Source organism: Miniopterus natalensis, chromosome 5, assembly GCF_054644295.1.
Source record: "Miniopterus natalensis isolate mMinNat1 chromosome 5, mMinNat1.hap1, whole genome shotgun sequence".
Lineage (NCBI taxonomy): Eukaryota > Metazoa > Chordata > Mammalia > Chiroptera > Miniopteridae > Miniopterus > Miniopterus natalensis.
Window position 1 is genome coordinate 72178747 of NC_142085.1, and position 15498 is coordinate 72194244.

Consider the following 15498-nt stretch of genomic DNA (forward strand, 5'->3'; position numbering starts at 1 on the left):
CACCAGCGCTGCTGACGCCCACTGTCCCAGGGTGTGGAGACCGTGGCCTTTTTATCTTTGAGCCTAGTCATAGGTACCATGCAGTTACCAAGCAGGCGCCCAGTAAATATATTGGGTGCTCCACAAGTATGAATAACTAAAAGTTTGATGGTCAACGCATATGAATAGACGAACCTATGACAAATATCTGATCAAATTATAGTTTTTCAGCCAAGATATGCTTGATGTCTTTCTATTGTTTTCAATCCTCTCATCACCACCTTAGTCAAAAACTATTCAACCTCCTGTGTGAATTGCTGGATTCGCTTCCCAACCAGCCTGTCACTGAATTCTCCCTGTCTTCTAAACCACACCCATGCCGATTAGCTGATCTCCTGCAGTGACTGCTTTCATTGCATGACTCCCTTTCGGATCCCACCGCCTGGCTTTCCGAAAGCTCCAGCTACTCTGGGGATCAGCCTGTTTCCTGTTCTTCAACACACATGCTCCACGTCACCAACCTGCTCTCCCCCCCTCCCCAGGCCAAGCTCTGCTCGGTCAGCTGTGTTCCAGGGCTCAGGTTGGTCCCCTCGCTGGAATACCCGGTCCCTCGCCTCCCCCTGTCTGAATTCTGCTAATAATTGATGTCTGGCTGAAGTTGCACCAGTGTGACCGAGCCGCCTCTCCTGTGGACTCCGCTGGGGTTGCTCATGTATTAGCACCCAGATTCAGGTTGCACTGTAGACAGCTTTATCAGTAGGTGAGAGAACCCTCTGCACAGTATTTCACAGCGAGTCACGGTTACAATAACAGGGAGTGTATATTCTTCTCTCCTGCCCAGCACGAGAATTTAAACTCCACAAAAGCAGAGAATTTTTGTCCATTTCGTTCATAGGAAAACCAAGGGCTTAGGCACCCAAATATGTGTCAAATAAATAAAGGAATGAAAATGCCCACTACATGGTGGGGATTCACATATTCCTTTCTTCACAAAGGAGTTTGGAGCCCTGGCCGGGTGGTTCTGTTGGTTGGAGTGTCATCCTGATACACCAAGGTTTCGGGTTTGATCCCCAGTCAGGCAACCAATGAATGAATGCACGGATGAGTGGAATAGCAAATTGACATCTCTCTCCCTGCCCCTGCCCCCTCAAAAGCAATCAATAATTTTTTTTTTTTTTAACTGAAGGAAATATGAACAAATTTGAGTGATTTCTGAATTTTAAACAAGATCTTTTTAGAGGTAAATTCTTAAGTGGAATCACAGGACTAGCAAATCACTGTGTTCATTTAACTTAAAAGTACTATTTAAATTTTGAATTTAAAGCAGCTTCTGAAAAATAGTGATTTCTGTATCTGGCAGTGTCCCTTAGTGAATCCTATGTTTTTTGGAATTTTTATTCATTAATATAAGTTGATATTAATTTAAGATACTTCTAGTACAAATCTAGATGGATGCAACATAAAAATGACATGAGAATATTATAGCTCAGAATTAAAATATATGCAGGTTCTTGGATTCAGAGGAGTTTGGTGATACCTATATTTTGCTGTGGCTACAGTCATTTACCAACTCTTTCCTGAATTAATGATTTTTAAAAGGAGAAAATTATAACTCACTCTTTCAAAGCCCTTAGCCCAGAATCCCAGAATCTGATATTTGATCTTTTAAACAACTGCAGCTTTGTTTGTTTGTTTTCTGGGGATGGGAGATGCTTTAAGAAAGGGAGTGACATAGTGATAGTTACATTTGAGAAAAATAATCCTGATGATTGTCTGGAGGAAGATTTGCAGAAAAGACAAACAGAAACAGAAATATTTGTTCCTTTCTTGAGATACAGTTATAGAGCATCTTATTGGTGTGCACTTAGAAGAGAATGAGTTTCTAAGATTTGGTGTGATAAGCAGATCACGTAGGATTATGAAGACAATTTAAGTAGTGAGGTGGATGAAAAGGAGTGGGTATTTTGGAATTTTTTAGGCAGAAGCACTAAGGGTATTTGAGGAACTCTGTTAGACTGAAGGCTTGAGTCCTGATCTGATTGACCAGTTTCATAGTCTAGTGAGAGATGAGAGTGTGAGTGGGCGTGAAGGGGAATGATGCTGAGCTTAGCTCTGGACTTACAATGTTAGAAGAGTCTGTGGAAAGATTGTGCGTCTGAACAATATAGAATTATAGATGAGAGCTGCCGCTTAAAAGAGATATGACGATTGGGGAGGGATGGCTTTTGAATTGATCGCCAATAAGCAGTTATTGAGGACTTAAATTCGTGTGGAAATTCCCCAGAAGGGTGCTTACCTGAGTGAAATAAGATGTGGGCTGAGGCTACAGATTACAAGCATCAAAAGGTTAAGGGGACACGAATGACACACGAAGAAAACTGAAAATTAATGGCCAGTTGTGACGTCAAGAAACCAGGAAAGAGTAGTTGTATCAGTTAAAATGGTTTCAAGTGCAAGTAATAGAGAAGCTGACTCACTTGGCTTTAAACAATAAGGTAATTTATTGGCCCACATAACTGGAATTCCAGAGGTAGTGTCGCCTGGGGAGTGGTTGATCCAGGAGCCCAATAGCTTCGTCCAGAAGCCAGTTTCCTTTGTCTTCTTTTGCTCTGCCACCCACAGTTTTGGATTTGCCCTAAGTCTGTTTCTTCTCTGGTGATAGAAGAACTGGTTATAGAAATCAGGACTCCATCTCCCCTCCTTCACCTCCAGCTGAGGAAGCAGCCTGGCCCTGGAAGCTCTCCCGAAAGAGTGAAGAGCTCGCCGCTCGTCTCCAGCAAAGGCCTTCCTGTGTCCCGCTGGCACCAAAACCATGGCCTCATGACTCCTGAAACAGTCCTTAACTTCGGGAGAGGAATTAAGCCTCCATCTCCCAGAGCTGGAGGCGAATTTAGCTTTTACTGAGATGCTGGCGAGAGATAAATACCTGAACAAAAATCAAGATCCTTTAGGTACAAGGAAATGGAAAATGGAGACTGCACAGCCAGGCAGCAAGGGCCACTGCACAAATACTGCAGACGCCGAGGAGGCAGAAGTTTGGGGAGAAGTCATTTACACTGTCAGGAGCCGAAGGGGGTCAGAGTAAGAGTTAAGAAAAACAAAAACGAAAAGCCCATTAGATTAGAAGTAGAAGGTGACTCTAGGTGGGCTTCCTGGAGACGGAACGACGTGGAGAGAGGGTGTCCGTGAGGCAGGAAAGAGGACAGGAAGCTTTGACGTAAGTTTAAAGATTCTGGGTTTTGAAAGGAAGAATAACGGTAGTGTAGCAGCTCGGAGGGAAAAGCAGGGGAGAAAGGGGGTTTGCGATCATCAGTTAGATGTTTTAGAGTCTAGTCAATGTCTCCTAATCAGGTTCTGATGAAAGCTCTTCTGGTGACCAGTTCTGTGAACTTGGTCAACTTATCAGGCTCCCTTTGAGTGCTCATCACTGAAAAGGAGAAAAAGAAAGATATATGCGTGTGTGTGTGTGTGTGTATCCCTCAGAGAAGGTAGATTTCAGAAATACTTAATTTAATTAATTTATTTTTTAAATATGTTTTTATTGATTTCAGAGAGAGGAAGGGGGAGGGGGAGAGAGATGAGAGATGATGAGAGTCATTGATCGGCTGCCTCCTGCACGCCCCCGACTGGAGATCGAGCCCGAAACCCAGGCATGTGCCCTGACTGGGAATTGAACCTCGGTCTCCGGGATCCTAGGCAGATGCTCAACCACTGAGCCATGCCAGCTGGGCCAGAAATATTTTAAAGAAGAGAGAAGAATCTTACTTATATTTTAGATGTGTATGTTTAAGAGAGATCTTAAATGTTATACTCCACTGAGGCATCAAAAAATCATTTATTTGGGGACTGAAAATAGAATATTTTTGTAATTATTAGCACAGTAATTATTCATAGAGGTAATCCAGCTAATACTAGCTGACCATTCTGCATGCTACTTTTGTATTGAGTGAATCTTGCTTTGTAGCAGGTAGAATATGAACCCCACCATCGCCTTCACTTCAGCAAATTACAACAGATTGAGATCAGTGTCCTTAAAATTAATGACATTATACTGTTTTATTGTAAAGAAAGAATTACACTGTAGGTATTTTGTCAAGCTATTAGGAACTGTTCAAGTGCTTTACATTCAGGACATTGTGTCTTCCCCTTCAATGGTAATGGTTGGAACACTTCTAAGTTTTTGCAATATTTAAATCCATGAGATTCATGTGACAGTGGTCTCAAAACTTATTTCATGCTGCATTTCATAGGCTAAATGCCATTTATTTCAGAAATTACGGGCAGCCATTCATATTTTTCAGGCTGAAGTTACAGAATGATTTTACTTGGGAAAACAAGAGAAAACTAAAAATTGCATGTGGGCCTAACAAATTATTCAGTTGGCTTGATATTTTTTGCCAAGATTTTTGTCATGCGGGCTGACCATGGTGCCTTATTCCACACCCCCAGCCAGCATTTGCAAACCACCAATCATTTCCTAAGGGACCTTAACAGACGGAAGCATTGAATTCTCTGCAGTCAGTGTTGCCTCCCACCTGGGAAAAAGACAGTCCTGTAATTGAATCCCAGCATATGCATTGTCATCCCTCCTGCCTGCCCCTCTGGTGCGACAGCAAATTAAAAGACTTCTAAGGCTCAGCCTGCCTTCCAGCTGCCAGCCCCTGGTAGACATGAGGGAGCCAGAAGGGACCAGGTGGAGCAGTTTTGAGTTGCACTAAACACACAGTGCAAGGAGGTTGGCCGTAACTTCCCAATGAATATTTATACCAGCCCCATTTCTCATGTTGCACTTTGGCAGGGACCAGAGTGCTGAGCTCCTGCTGATTTCAAGGGCCCTGCATTGTTTGGACCTGCTCCGTGAAGTATTACGCCAGATGAGAAGTGGGCCCCAGGTTCCTATCACTAAGATGGCTGGTTGACTTTTTTTAAATGGAGGCTATCATGTTATAGTGTCATAAGGATGGGGCCTTGGGGGAGTTCCCTGACGTCTTCTGGCATTGCCGTTCATGAATCGCACACAGCCTCAACCACAGCTTCCTGTGGAGTGGAACTTTAATTGCTTATATTAAGAGCCACACTGTACTCTATGTTGTATATCATTGCATTTTCTTCATTTTTTTTTCTTGGAGGGTTTATTTTTGTTTGCTAAGGTCAGGCACTTATCACAGGGCTGTCTCATCACATTTCACATTCTGATCCTTCGTGGCAGGTGCTAACTTCCTTGCGCTCAAAGTGAATGGGTTGAGTAACCTCATAAAGATACAGAATGTCTTGGCATAGAAAGGAAGGGAGTAAAGAATGCCTGTCTATGGAAGACTCTCAGTGTTATTTAGTGAGCCCTGTAAACTGAGAAGATATTTGGAAAACCATCTACACACAAACCCATTAACTTTTTCTAGGTAGTAGATCATAGACTTATATGCATGTTCGTGATTCCCAATCCATACATTTACCAGATAAAGCACACAACTTCTCATGAGGCTTGTTTAAAAGAAATAATTTTTGTTTATTTTTAAAATTTTTTATTAAAGCATAGTTGCATACAATATTGTATTAATTTCGAGTGTATAACAGTGATACATTTATATATCTTATGATTTGAACACCATAATCAGTCTATTAACCATCTGTCACCATGCAAAGTTACTATTACATCATTGGCTATATTCTCTCTGTTGCACACTACACCCCTGTGGCTTATTTATTTTATAAGTCGAACTTTGTCCCTATTATTTCCCTTTACATTTTTCACCCATCCCCGCCCCCCTGGCAATCATCAGTTCTTTTTCTGCATCCTTGAGTCTGTTTCTGTTTCGTTTTCTTTTTTAAGATTCCATATATAAATGAAATTATATGGTGTTTGTCTTCTCTGTCTGACTTACTTCACTCAGGACAGTTCCCTCTAGGTTCATCCATGTAGTTGATGATGACAAGATTTCATTCTTTCTTATGGCTGAGTCATATTCCATTGTATATGTGTACCACTTCTTTATCCATTCATCTGTGGATGGACACCTAGGTTACTTTCATATCTTGCCTATAGTAAATAACAAAGGGGTGCATATATCTTTTTGAGTTAGTGTTTTTGTTTTCTTCTGATAAATAGCCAGAAGTGAAATTTCTGGGTCATACAGTAGTCCTATTTTTAATTGTTTGTTGCACCTATATACTGTTTGCACAGTGGCTGCACCAATTTACAATCACGTCAACAATGCGCGAGGGTTCCCATTTCTCCACATCCTCACCAACACTTATTTGTTGACTTTTTTATAATAACCATTCTGACATATCTTGTGGTTTTGATTTGCATTTCCCTGATGAGTATTGCTACCCCCGCTTTCTTTTCATTTTTATTTGTGTGGAAAATATTTTCCATACTTTCATTTTCAGTGTGTGTCTGTCTTGTTATCTGAAGTGAGTCTTATGTGCACAGCATAAAGCTGGATCTTGTGTTTTGTTTTGTTTGTTTTTTTGTTTTGTTTTTATCCATTCAGTCACCCTCCGCAGCTGATTCATTCTTCTGTGTGATCTAATCTGTTGTTGATTCTCTCTAGTACATTTTCATTTTAGCTTTTGTGTTTTGGAGCTATTATTAGTTATTTATTGTATTTTCTAACTCTGTTGAAGTTCTGCCTGACTTCCTATATTCTACTGTCAAGTTTGGTAAGGATTTTTATTACTTGAATTCTTTATCAGGCAAATTATCTGTTTCATTAAGGGTTTTTTTGGGGGGGTTGGAGGGAGTTCCTGTTCCTTCATTTGGAACATTTTCCTCTTCTTTTTTCTTTTACTTTCTGTGTTTGTGTCTATGAATTAGATTAAATAGCAATCGCCGCCTTGTGTAGAAACAACCTCTGTGTATACCATGTGTGCCAGCTGGTTTTGGCATGCCAGCTGGAGCCAGATCCGGTTGTACCCGGGTGCCCTGGGGGCCGGCTGGTCGGAACTTCAGCACGCACTGGCTGAGGGGGCCTGCGGCACAGGGCTCCAGGGCGGCCTGGTAGTCGTGCATTTTGGGACTAGAATGGGCATAGAGTGGGGTGGCCCAATGTGCATGTTTGGTGGTGCCCTGGCAGTTTTGCTGTCTGGAACCATAATGGGCTCGGGATGGTGAGGCAGAGAATATGCTGCAGATTTGTAGAGCTCTTGCACAGAGCTCCAGCCTGTGCTGTCTAGGTGGAGAAGAAACTTACACTGTGGCACTCAACAGGACTTCTGATTCCAGAAAGTTCCCTCAGTTCTCAAAGAGCTCACACAGTTCCCCAACCTTTTCTTTGTGATCTCTCTCTCTCACTTGTGTAGAAGCTGTTGAGTCAGCTCTCAGTTGTCTCTCAGGAAGAATTGATTTATATGTATGTACATATTTGGTGTGTTCATGGGAAGGGATGTGTTCAGAATCCTCCTTGGTTGTCATCTTGGATTGGAGTGACCTTTACACACACCATTGTTTCTTTATGACATTATAAACTACACACCAGGGAATTTCTTTAGGGTTGCTGATTTTAAAATTATATTCTTAAGTAACTAAATGCAAATAATTAGAAAAAGGGCTCCGATCTTGAGAATTCTCTAAGCAGAAGGGCTATCAGAGTGGCCTCACAGTCTTTTGTGATAGCAATACTAGAAACGAGGAACAGGAGCATGCGTGAGACTTAGTACATGTGGAATTCAACAAGGTGTGTATCCAAGGCTCTTGATTGGTTTACAAGGAAAAGATACCAGAATAGAGACTGAATGCCAATCAGGACCACTATCAGTTCAATAACTACTTCTGAGTAGTTAATATAAATCTTGAGATATACTTTTAGTACCCTCTTCGAGACTTGTCCTTGACATTGGCCTATTCCACATGTCCGTTGTGATTCGGCATTGAGGACATACTAAGAAAATTGGTGGGTGTCGTGGCCCAGGGAAGGAGTATATTGAACAGCAGAACCAGAATCTAACAGGGCAAGCAGGAATGGACTCAGTTCAACATGATGGTATTTAGATATTTTTAGGTGGTATTTAGGAAAAGTTGTTCATTTGGGTTCCATATACCAACTGCAGTGTAGAGTGGCTGTGAGGTCACAGGGCTCTCAAGCATCACATGGGACTGAGACTTAGGCGCTTGGTTGACTGGGTTTCAGTATGAGTTCCTACCCTAATCTATCTGCTAGCAAAGCTAATGTACTCTTCAGGCTACAATGATGGGTCCATAGTGAGAATTATAACATCCCTGTCATATTTGTACCATAACTGTAAGACTATGGGTCTCGCAGTTTAAGAGGAAGCCTGGAATTTCCTCAGAAGAGAACACTGGGATGATAAAGTGGTTTGAAATGGCCTAAGTGAACTGAAGAAACTGGAGTTGCTTAACCTGGAAGCGAAGGGCTCTGGGTCAGGACAGCCCTCTTTGATATTTGAAGAGCAGTATATGAAAGAATGTTTAGATTTGACCTGTGTCAATCAGTACCTTACCTTGCTTATAGGACTGAATTGCTATGGAAACCATGTACAGGAAACTTTCTAATACTGAGTGATAAGAAAGTAAAATGGCCTGCCTCTTAAGAAAACGATTTTCTTGAAACTGCAAGTTTTCAAATGGACAAATCAGACATTTATTGACAGTGTTACAGAAATGATTATAGTAATAGCTAACATTTATTAAGATATAATATATGCCAAATTTTATGCAATTTGTGTGTGATCTTAATTCACACAGTAGCCCCTCAGTGAATGTTATTATCTCTTCTTTTGAGCCTAATGACTGATAAATGGTAGAGGTGGAGTTTAAAGCCCAGGTTTGCGTCTACAGCACAGGCCCTTAACCTGCACTCACAGCCTAAAGCATAAAATGATATTTTTGCATTTGAGGGCACTGACTGTCCCTTCAGACCCTGAAATGTCATAACTTGAATAGGGAACCATATTGATTTTTCCATTATGTCAGTGCTTTGCCCTTTTGAGTTTAATATTCTAGTATTTAAAAAATCCTCATTCTTCCAGTAAAATGTCCAATCCTTATGGGTAGAGTTTTTTCCTTAGAAAAAGAGTCACTGTGTTTCTTGGTATTATCCACGACATTAGATGTTTTGATTGTAGCCTTTTGGCCTTATTCTGTTACTTTCTAGAGAGAAATAATTTCCTGCTTCATTAACCATGGCGTGACTGACCTAACAGAACCTTGAGACCTGTATCATTCAAGTAAAGCTTGGAGAATTCATTGGATTTTTTTCTTTGTTTTCAAATGAAGGAGTGCTTTCACAACCTAAATTTAGAGAAATGCTTCTGTTTTAAAAAATACTTCCTCACATTTCTTGGGTGGGAACATCATGTTGTGTCTGAATAATTTGTTTGAGTTTTTGTGAAGAAAGGGCTGGAGCTGCAGGTCTCAAGTCTAAAGTCGTAAGCCCTGGAACACAAGGATGGTAAAAGTATCCAAAGAACAGTGTGTTTATGGCTTTATTTGTTATTACTCCAGGGCCTGAGGTCACCCTGGCAGACAGGTCACTTGCACTGTAAGCATTCATGCTGGCCTCAGGGACAGGCATGAGGTCACTGGCAAAGTTCAAGAACAGCTCCCATTATGCATGGCCCGCTTCCCGGATCCTTGTTGTTAGGGGTCTTCTTCCTCCTACATTTCCTTTCCTCTGAGGCTGAACCCAGTTCTGACCATGGCCTGTGAAATGGCTCATGAGGGCCTCTTTCTGAGACTCTGTCTACCTATCAGAGACATAGACACTGTGCAGTAGAGAAGATCCACATCTCCCAGTCTTACTGCCAGAGGAGAAACTGGCTCAGGTCTGCAGTGATGACCTGGGTTTCTTGGATTCTAATCTGAAATGGGTTGGATTAAGATGGCCTGGCATTGCTACCTGATGTTTTTAAAAGGCCAGTGCTTTTCCCAGAGAGTGAGAACTGGGACTCAGCAGTGACATGCCCATGACTTTCTGATCGAAGTTGACCAAGTCATTTTATTATTATTGTTTTCTTCCACAGTGGCTTTCTGTACCCATACAGAGCATCTTCCTTCCCTCCCCCACCCCCAACCCCTCCCAAACACCTCCCTCCCTCACTCATTTGGGAGATCTGACATATTCAGATATGGAAAGTTCCACGTGTTTGTATCAGAGAACTGATCCTTGTCTCTCCCCACCTATCCCTATTCTCCCCCTAGCCTGCCAGCTCTTTCAAGATACTTTATGCATTCTTAGAACTCTCCCAGTGCTTCATCTGGCTGTCTTTTATGAATTAAGAAAAAAATAAGCCCTAGCTGGTTTTGCTCAGTGGTTAGAGCACTGGCCTGTGGACGGAAGGGTCCAGGTTTGATCCCAGCCAAGGGAATTTTATCTGGTTACAAATAACAAACAAATCATGGGGCTTAACTACTGTGGACGCTTTACCTGTTTATTAATTTTTAATGGACTGGCATGTTCACCGGGTTAACCAAAAGTTCTTCGCTGTCGGTGTCAGTTCTTACTGCTGTGAGATCACATACGTGCTCAGTAGAATGTGTATGCGGCGTATTAAGAATAATGGCTGAAATCTCAGCTCTGCTCTCCTGCTTCCTGCTCCACCAGGCCTATGGAAATGCAGGACCTAGCAGGTCCTCACGCTCTGGCCGGAGGTGGCGATGCTCCCGGGAGCTCCAAACTGGAAAAGGCGAACCTCAGCAGCACGTCAGTCACCACAAACGGGACAGGAGGTAAGTGTGCAGCCTTGAAGACACCCGGAGTCACATTGGAATGTTTGCTGCCATCTCATGTGTTAGGGATCTGCTAATAAATATCTCATTACAATATCACAATCAGCATTATATACAGGGAATATATAATTAATGGATTATTTATTGTTCTGTTCATTTTCTTGAAATTTTTACTCCTCTAAAACTGGAAACGTTCAGAAAGGCTAGACAGCCCTGGGCAACATTTTGAAAGCCTTTAGTGAGGATTCCTTTTGCATTTGCCCTTGTAAATATTTTTTAAAATGTGAAAAATATGGCCAAAGGATTTGCACTGGTTCTTACCAAAAAAAAAAAGATGAAGAAGAGATTATATTATTTTCTAGCTTTGCTTTGAATTATAAGAGAAAGTCTACCCCAATTTTTTTCTTAAAATATGGTTTTTCTTAAAAATAATTTTGGAAATAGAAAAAATATATCTGCTGCAATTTTCTTTACAAAGAGAATAATATCCAACATGTATTTAAAATAGGAATTGAATATTTTTTCCAGATACCTTCTCATTTGATTAGCCCATAATTATTCCACAGCATATGGCAGCAGTAATAGTCATTTCAAATATTCTGCCCTATTGTTTTTATAAAATGCATTCAACTTGCCAGAAAATAAGATTATTTCTGCATCAGAATACATATACTACATAAATATATATAAACATATATGTATGAGCTGCATTTTAAATTATTCATAATCATTTTGATGTTTTATAGATCTGGTTTTTTATTCAATAAGAAATTATATGAAATTGGTTTTAATTTAGAAACTTAATATTACTAGATAGATATCAGCATTTGCCACATCATATTTTCTTTGAAATTTTAATAAATATTTATGAAATTGATACACCTCTTTTCATTTATTTTAGAATAACTGTGCAACCTAAAATTTTCTTTGTAAAGTTGTGTGCATTGCAACTTGCCTGTATGTAATAATGTTTTATACCAAACCCTTTGTAGATTAACATTTTTCTTGTTTATAATGTTTATTTGTCTCTAAACATGCATCTATAGTGTCAGCTAATTAATTACAGGATTGCAAATTTATAAGATTGTTTAGTGATGACTTCTGGAGTAAAAACATTAATGTTTAAACCTTAGCTTGGTACAAATAATAAGATTTTTTAAAAACCATGCATTCTGGAACCAGACCTTGGAGTTCACTAATCATCATGTGTATATATTTAACTGAACTAAAACAGACCTGATAAACTAAAATGTAAAAGCCATACCATGCAGTTATAATTTTTGGCAAAGAGGTCAGAAACCAGTGCAGGCATTGAAGACTATTCGTGTACACCGACCAGGCATTCAGACAATGAACCCTTATGTTGTTCCTGTTCTCAGGGGACAACATGACTGTTTTAAACACTGCAGACTGGTTGCTGAGTTGCAACACCCCCTCTTCCGCAACAAGTATGAGAGATGATGGTACACTGCATGTGTTTGGGTGTGTGGATTTGCCCTGCTGGTTTGCTTTCTGTTGCTATTTCTATGTTTGTACCTTTTTTCTGTGTCTAGTACTTGTAAAGAAAAAGGAGAAATGAACATGCCTTTTAGTTTATTGATAACAGTTGGCTGTATTTTTCATATCGACTAGTATTCTCATCTTAGATTCTTTATATCAGTAGTATACTTCCCTTAGATTTTTCCTAATTTTGCAAAAATGGGTGCATCTATTATTTTCCTAACTATATATCAGTTTATTAAATGGTTGAGCACCACTGTCATGTCAATCAGAACATTTGAAGCAGATTGTGCCATCCACACAAACTCAATTATCTTTACAACCTGTAAATTTTCGTAATTCATATGACTTTTATGGCAAAATATATTTGCTATTTTAGCCATGTTAAATATTACAATTGAAGTACTTAAAGTAACATTAATGAACAGTTAAAATTCCATCATTTAGAAAATCACCAGTGATAAAAGCTATGTGTTTTAAAATATAAATTAATGTCATCTCTTAAAATGTTTCAACTGTACACATTTACTACATTCGTATATGTAGTATGTATTAAAGTATAAACAAACTTTTCCTAAATCAAAAGTTAATATACTATCAAAAGTTAAAAATAGAAACAAAACCATAACACTTATCCAATTTTAAGATTAAAAAAAAGAGAACTCAGTACCTATCAGAAATGTGCATTACAAGCAAACAGTTGGACAAGGCACAGCTCGCCTGGACCTTGCTGTTTCTCAGATTATATTAGAATATATGACCAGTGAGTGAAGAACATTCCATTATGCCCATTATTTATATATTTATAGTTTTCATTTCAATTTTTTTTATTACACACTTAAAATATACTTTTCCTACTTAAAAGTACATTGCCAGAATTTAGTTTCTCTTAATTCTAATTCATGGGTCTTTTTCTATAAAGAGCCAGATAGTAAGTACTTTAGGCTTTATAGGTCATCCCGCCTCTGTCTCCACTGCTCATCAATGCCATCATAGCTCTAAAGCAGTCATAGACAATACATAAATGAATTAGTGAGACTAGGTTCCAATAAAACCATTTGTGGACCTGGAAATTTAAAGTTTGTATTATTTTCACATGTCACAAAATATTCCAAATTTGATTGCATTTTAAAACATTTAAGATGTAAAAAATATTTCTAGCTCACAGGCTATTCTGTTCTAAAGTAGTATTAATATAACAGGCAACTTTACAATAGTAAATACATATATTGAATATTTAGTAATTTATATCTAATCTTAATTGGAAACCTTTTACTGAGTGTTACACATCAAGTTTTTCTGGTTCTTACTGTTAACATTAAGTGTCATGTGGCCATTTGGGAAGAACAAGGACTTGTGCGTCAGGAGGACCGTGGATCTAAATCTTGTCACGCTTACGAACTGTGTCACCTTTGATAAGCTACTGAACCTTTATGAGCTTCACATTCCTTCTATAAAAGAAGGTTAATAACACTTCTCTGGCAAGGCTTTTTTCCCCTAAATTAGATAATGTATGTAAGTTGCTTGGTAATAAGTGCAAGAATATTCCCTTCTTTAATTAATAATTTAATAATCACTAGGCATCAAATTCTTAAGGAAAATGAAAGCATGCATTATGTTAAAATACTTTCCAATGTTTGGTCAGATAATAAATTCTTATGCATTTAGAATATGTAAATTGGCCACAGAAGGCAAACTTTTAGTAACAAAATGTTAGGTATACGTCAGTTATTAATGACATAGTCTTGGTGGCATATTGATATGAAATTTTTAATGAATTTTTATGTTGGGTGTTTATAATACAAACTAAGCATTTGGTGCATAATCTCTCCCATTGATAGTCAACTACTTTATTTGTAATCCTGGGTTTTGTTGGTATTGGATCTTTACATAAAATTGTTATAATAAAAAAGGCAAAAGCTAATTTAATGTCTTTTCAAAAACTTTCCATTAACTTTGAGATTTTCAAAAAGAAAAATTTAATTATATAGTTTATACTAATATGAATGAGTTGGTAGTATTACCTTAATAACCTACCATACTACATTGGTGCTGTTTAAATATATTACATTATTATTTTAATTTAAAAGGTTTTATCACCTTAATCCTAATTATTTAATTACATCTGCAGATTTATATTGGAACCTAGATTTTCTTTTCAAATGTTTGTTACTTATAAAATTGTTAAAATATAGAACTACTATGAAAAATAGAATAAATGCAATCATACCTTAGCATATAGATCAGTGATCAGCAAACTCTTTCTGTAAAGGGTCAGAGAGTAAATATTTTAGGCTTTACAGGCCATTTGGTCTTTGTTGTAACTATTCAGCTTGGTACTGTTGCACAAAAGCAGCCACAGGAAATATGTAAACAATTGAGCTTGGCTATGTTTGAATAAAACTTGATATATGAATGCTGAAATTTGAATTTCATAAAATCTTCATATCACAAAATAATATTCTTTTGATATTTTCAACTACTTAAAAATGTAAGGGTCATCCTTAGCTCATGGGCTATTCAAAAATTGGCCCCAGGCAGATTTGGAACATAGGTTATAGTTTGCCAATCCCTGATATATATCTGTATATATCAGGGGTTGTATATGTATATGTGCTATATGTATATGTATATGTATATATGCTATAGATGAAGTGTACATACTTCATGTATATGTACATTTGTGCATGCAAATGCATGCCAATTATATGAAAGTTACTTCCAGATATAGCAAAGTTTCTAATTTGCTAAATGGTGTCAGATTTATGATAAGCTATACTCTATATACAAAAAATACCTAGATCTGTTGGGAGTACTTAGGGTAGGGTCTAAAAATGAATTTTTACTTTCTCAATGAAAATGTGGCAAGTTCCTATTATATGCCAGGCTCTGTGCTAGGAAATGGAAACCCAATGACCTGTAGAACACGATACTGGCCACAAAGGAACCTAAAGTCTAGTAGAGGAAAAAAGACAAGAAAATGAATGCATAATGTGTTCAAGGTGGGTGCACAGTAGAAGGAGGGAATATTTGATTCTACATGGAGATTAAGAAAATACTTTAAAGTGACTTGGGGGAACCAAAACCAGACATTGTGATCAGGTTTATGGCATTTTCTATAAAAGGGTGGGCAAAAGTAGGTTAATATTAACAAGTAATACAATGATCAATCAATAAATAATAATGCAAGAGTAAATTCTGTTTTACGTACTCACAACTGTAAACCTACTTTTGCCCACCCCGTATTTAAAATCTGCATATCATGGAAAAGAATTGACTCACATGTGATTAATTTATTTATGGATGTTATATACATGTGCAGTAGAGCCACT

The 15498-nt window shown here is 38.4% G+C and overlaps 1 protein-coding gene across 9 annotated transcripts in view; it reads left to right on the forward strand.

Annotated features, from left to right (window-relative positions):
• The window catches only part of EYA4 (EYA transcriptional coactivator and phosphatase 4), a 207119-nt gene that overhangs the window by 144558 nt on the left and 47063 nt on the right, over positions 1 to 15498 (forward strand). For 8 of the 9 annotated variants that reach the window (XM_016204953.2, XM_016204951.2, XM_016204948.2 and 5 more), the window contains one exon: positions 10542 to 10666. In XM_016204953.2, the coding sequence (XP_016060439.1) occupies positions 10542 to 10666 (125 nt within the window). Of the gene's footprint in view, positions 1 to 10541; positions 10667 to 12045; positions 12115 to 15498 lie in introns of all 9 variants that reach the window. The other variant, XM_016204960.2, reaches the window with a different exon arrangement.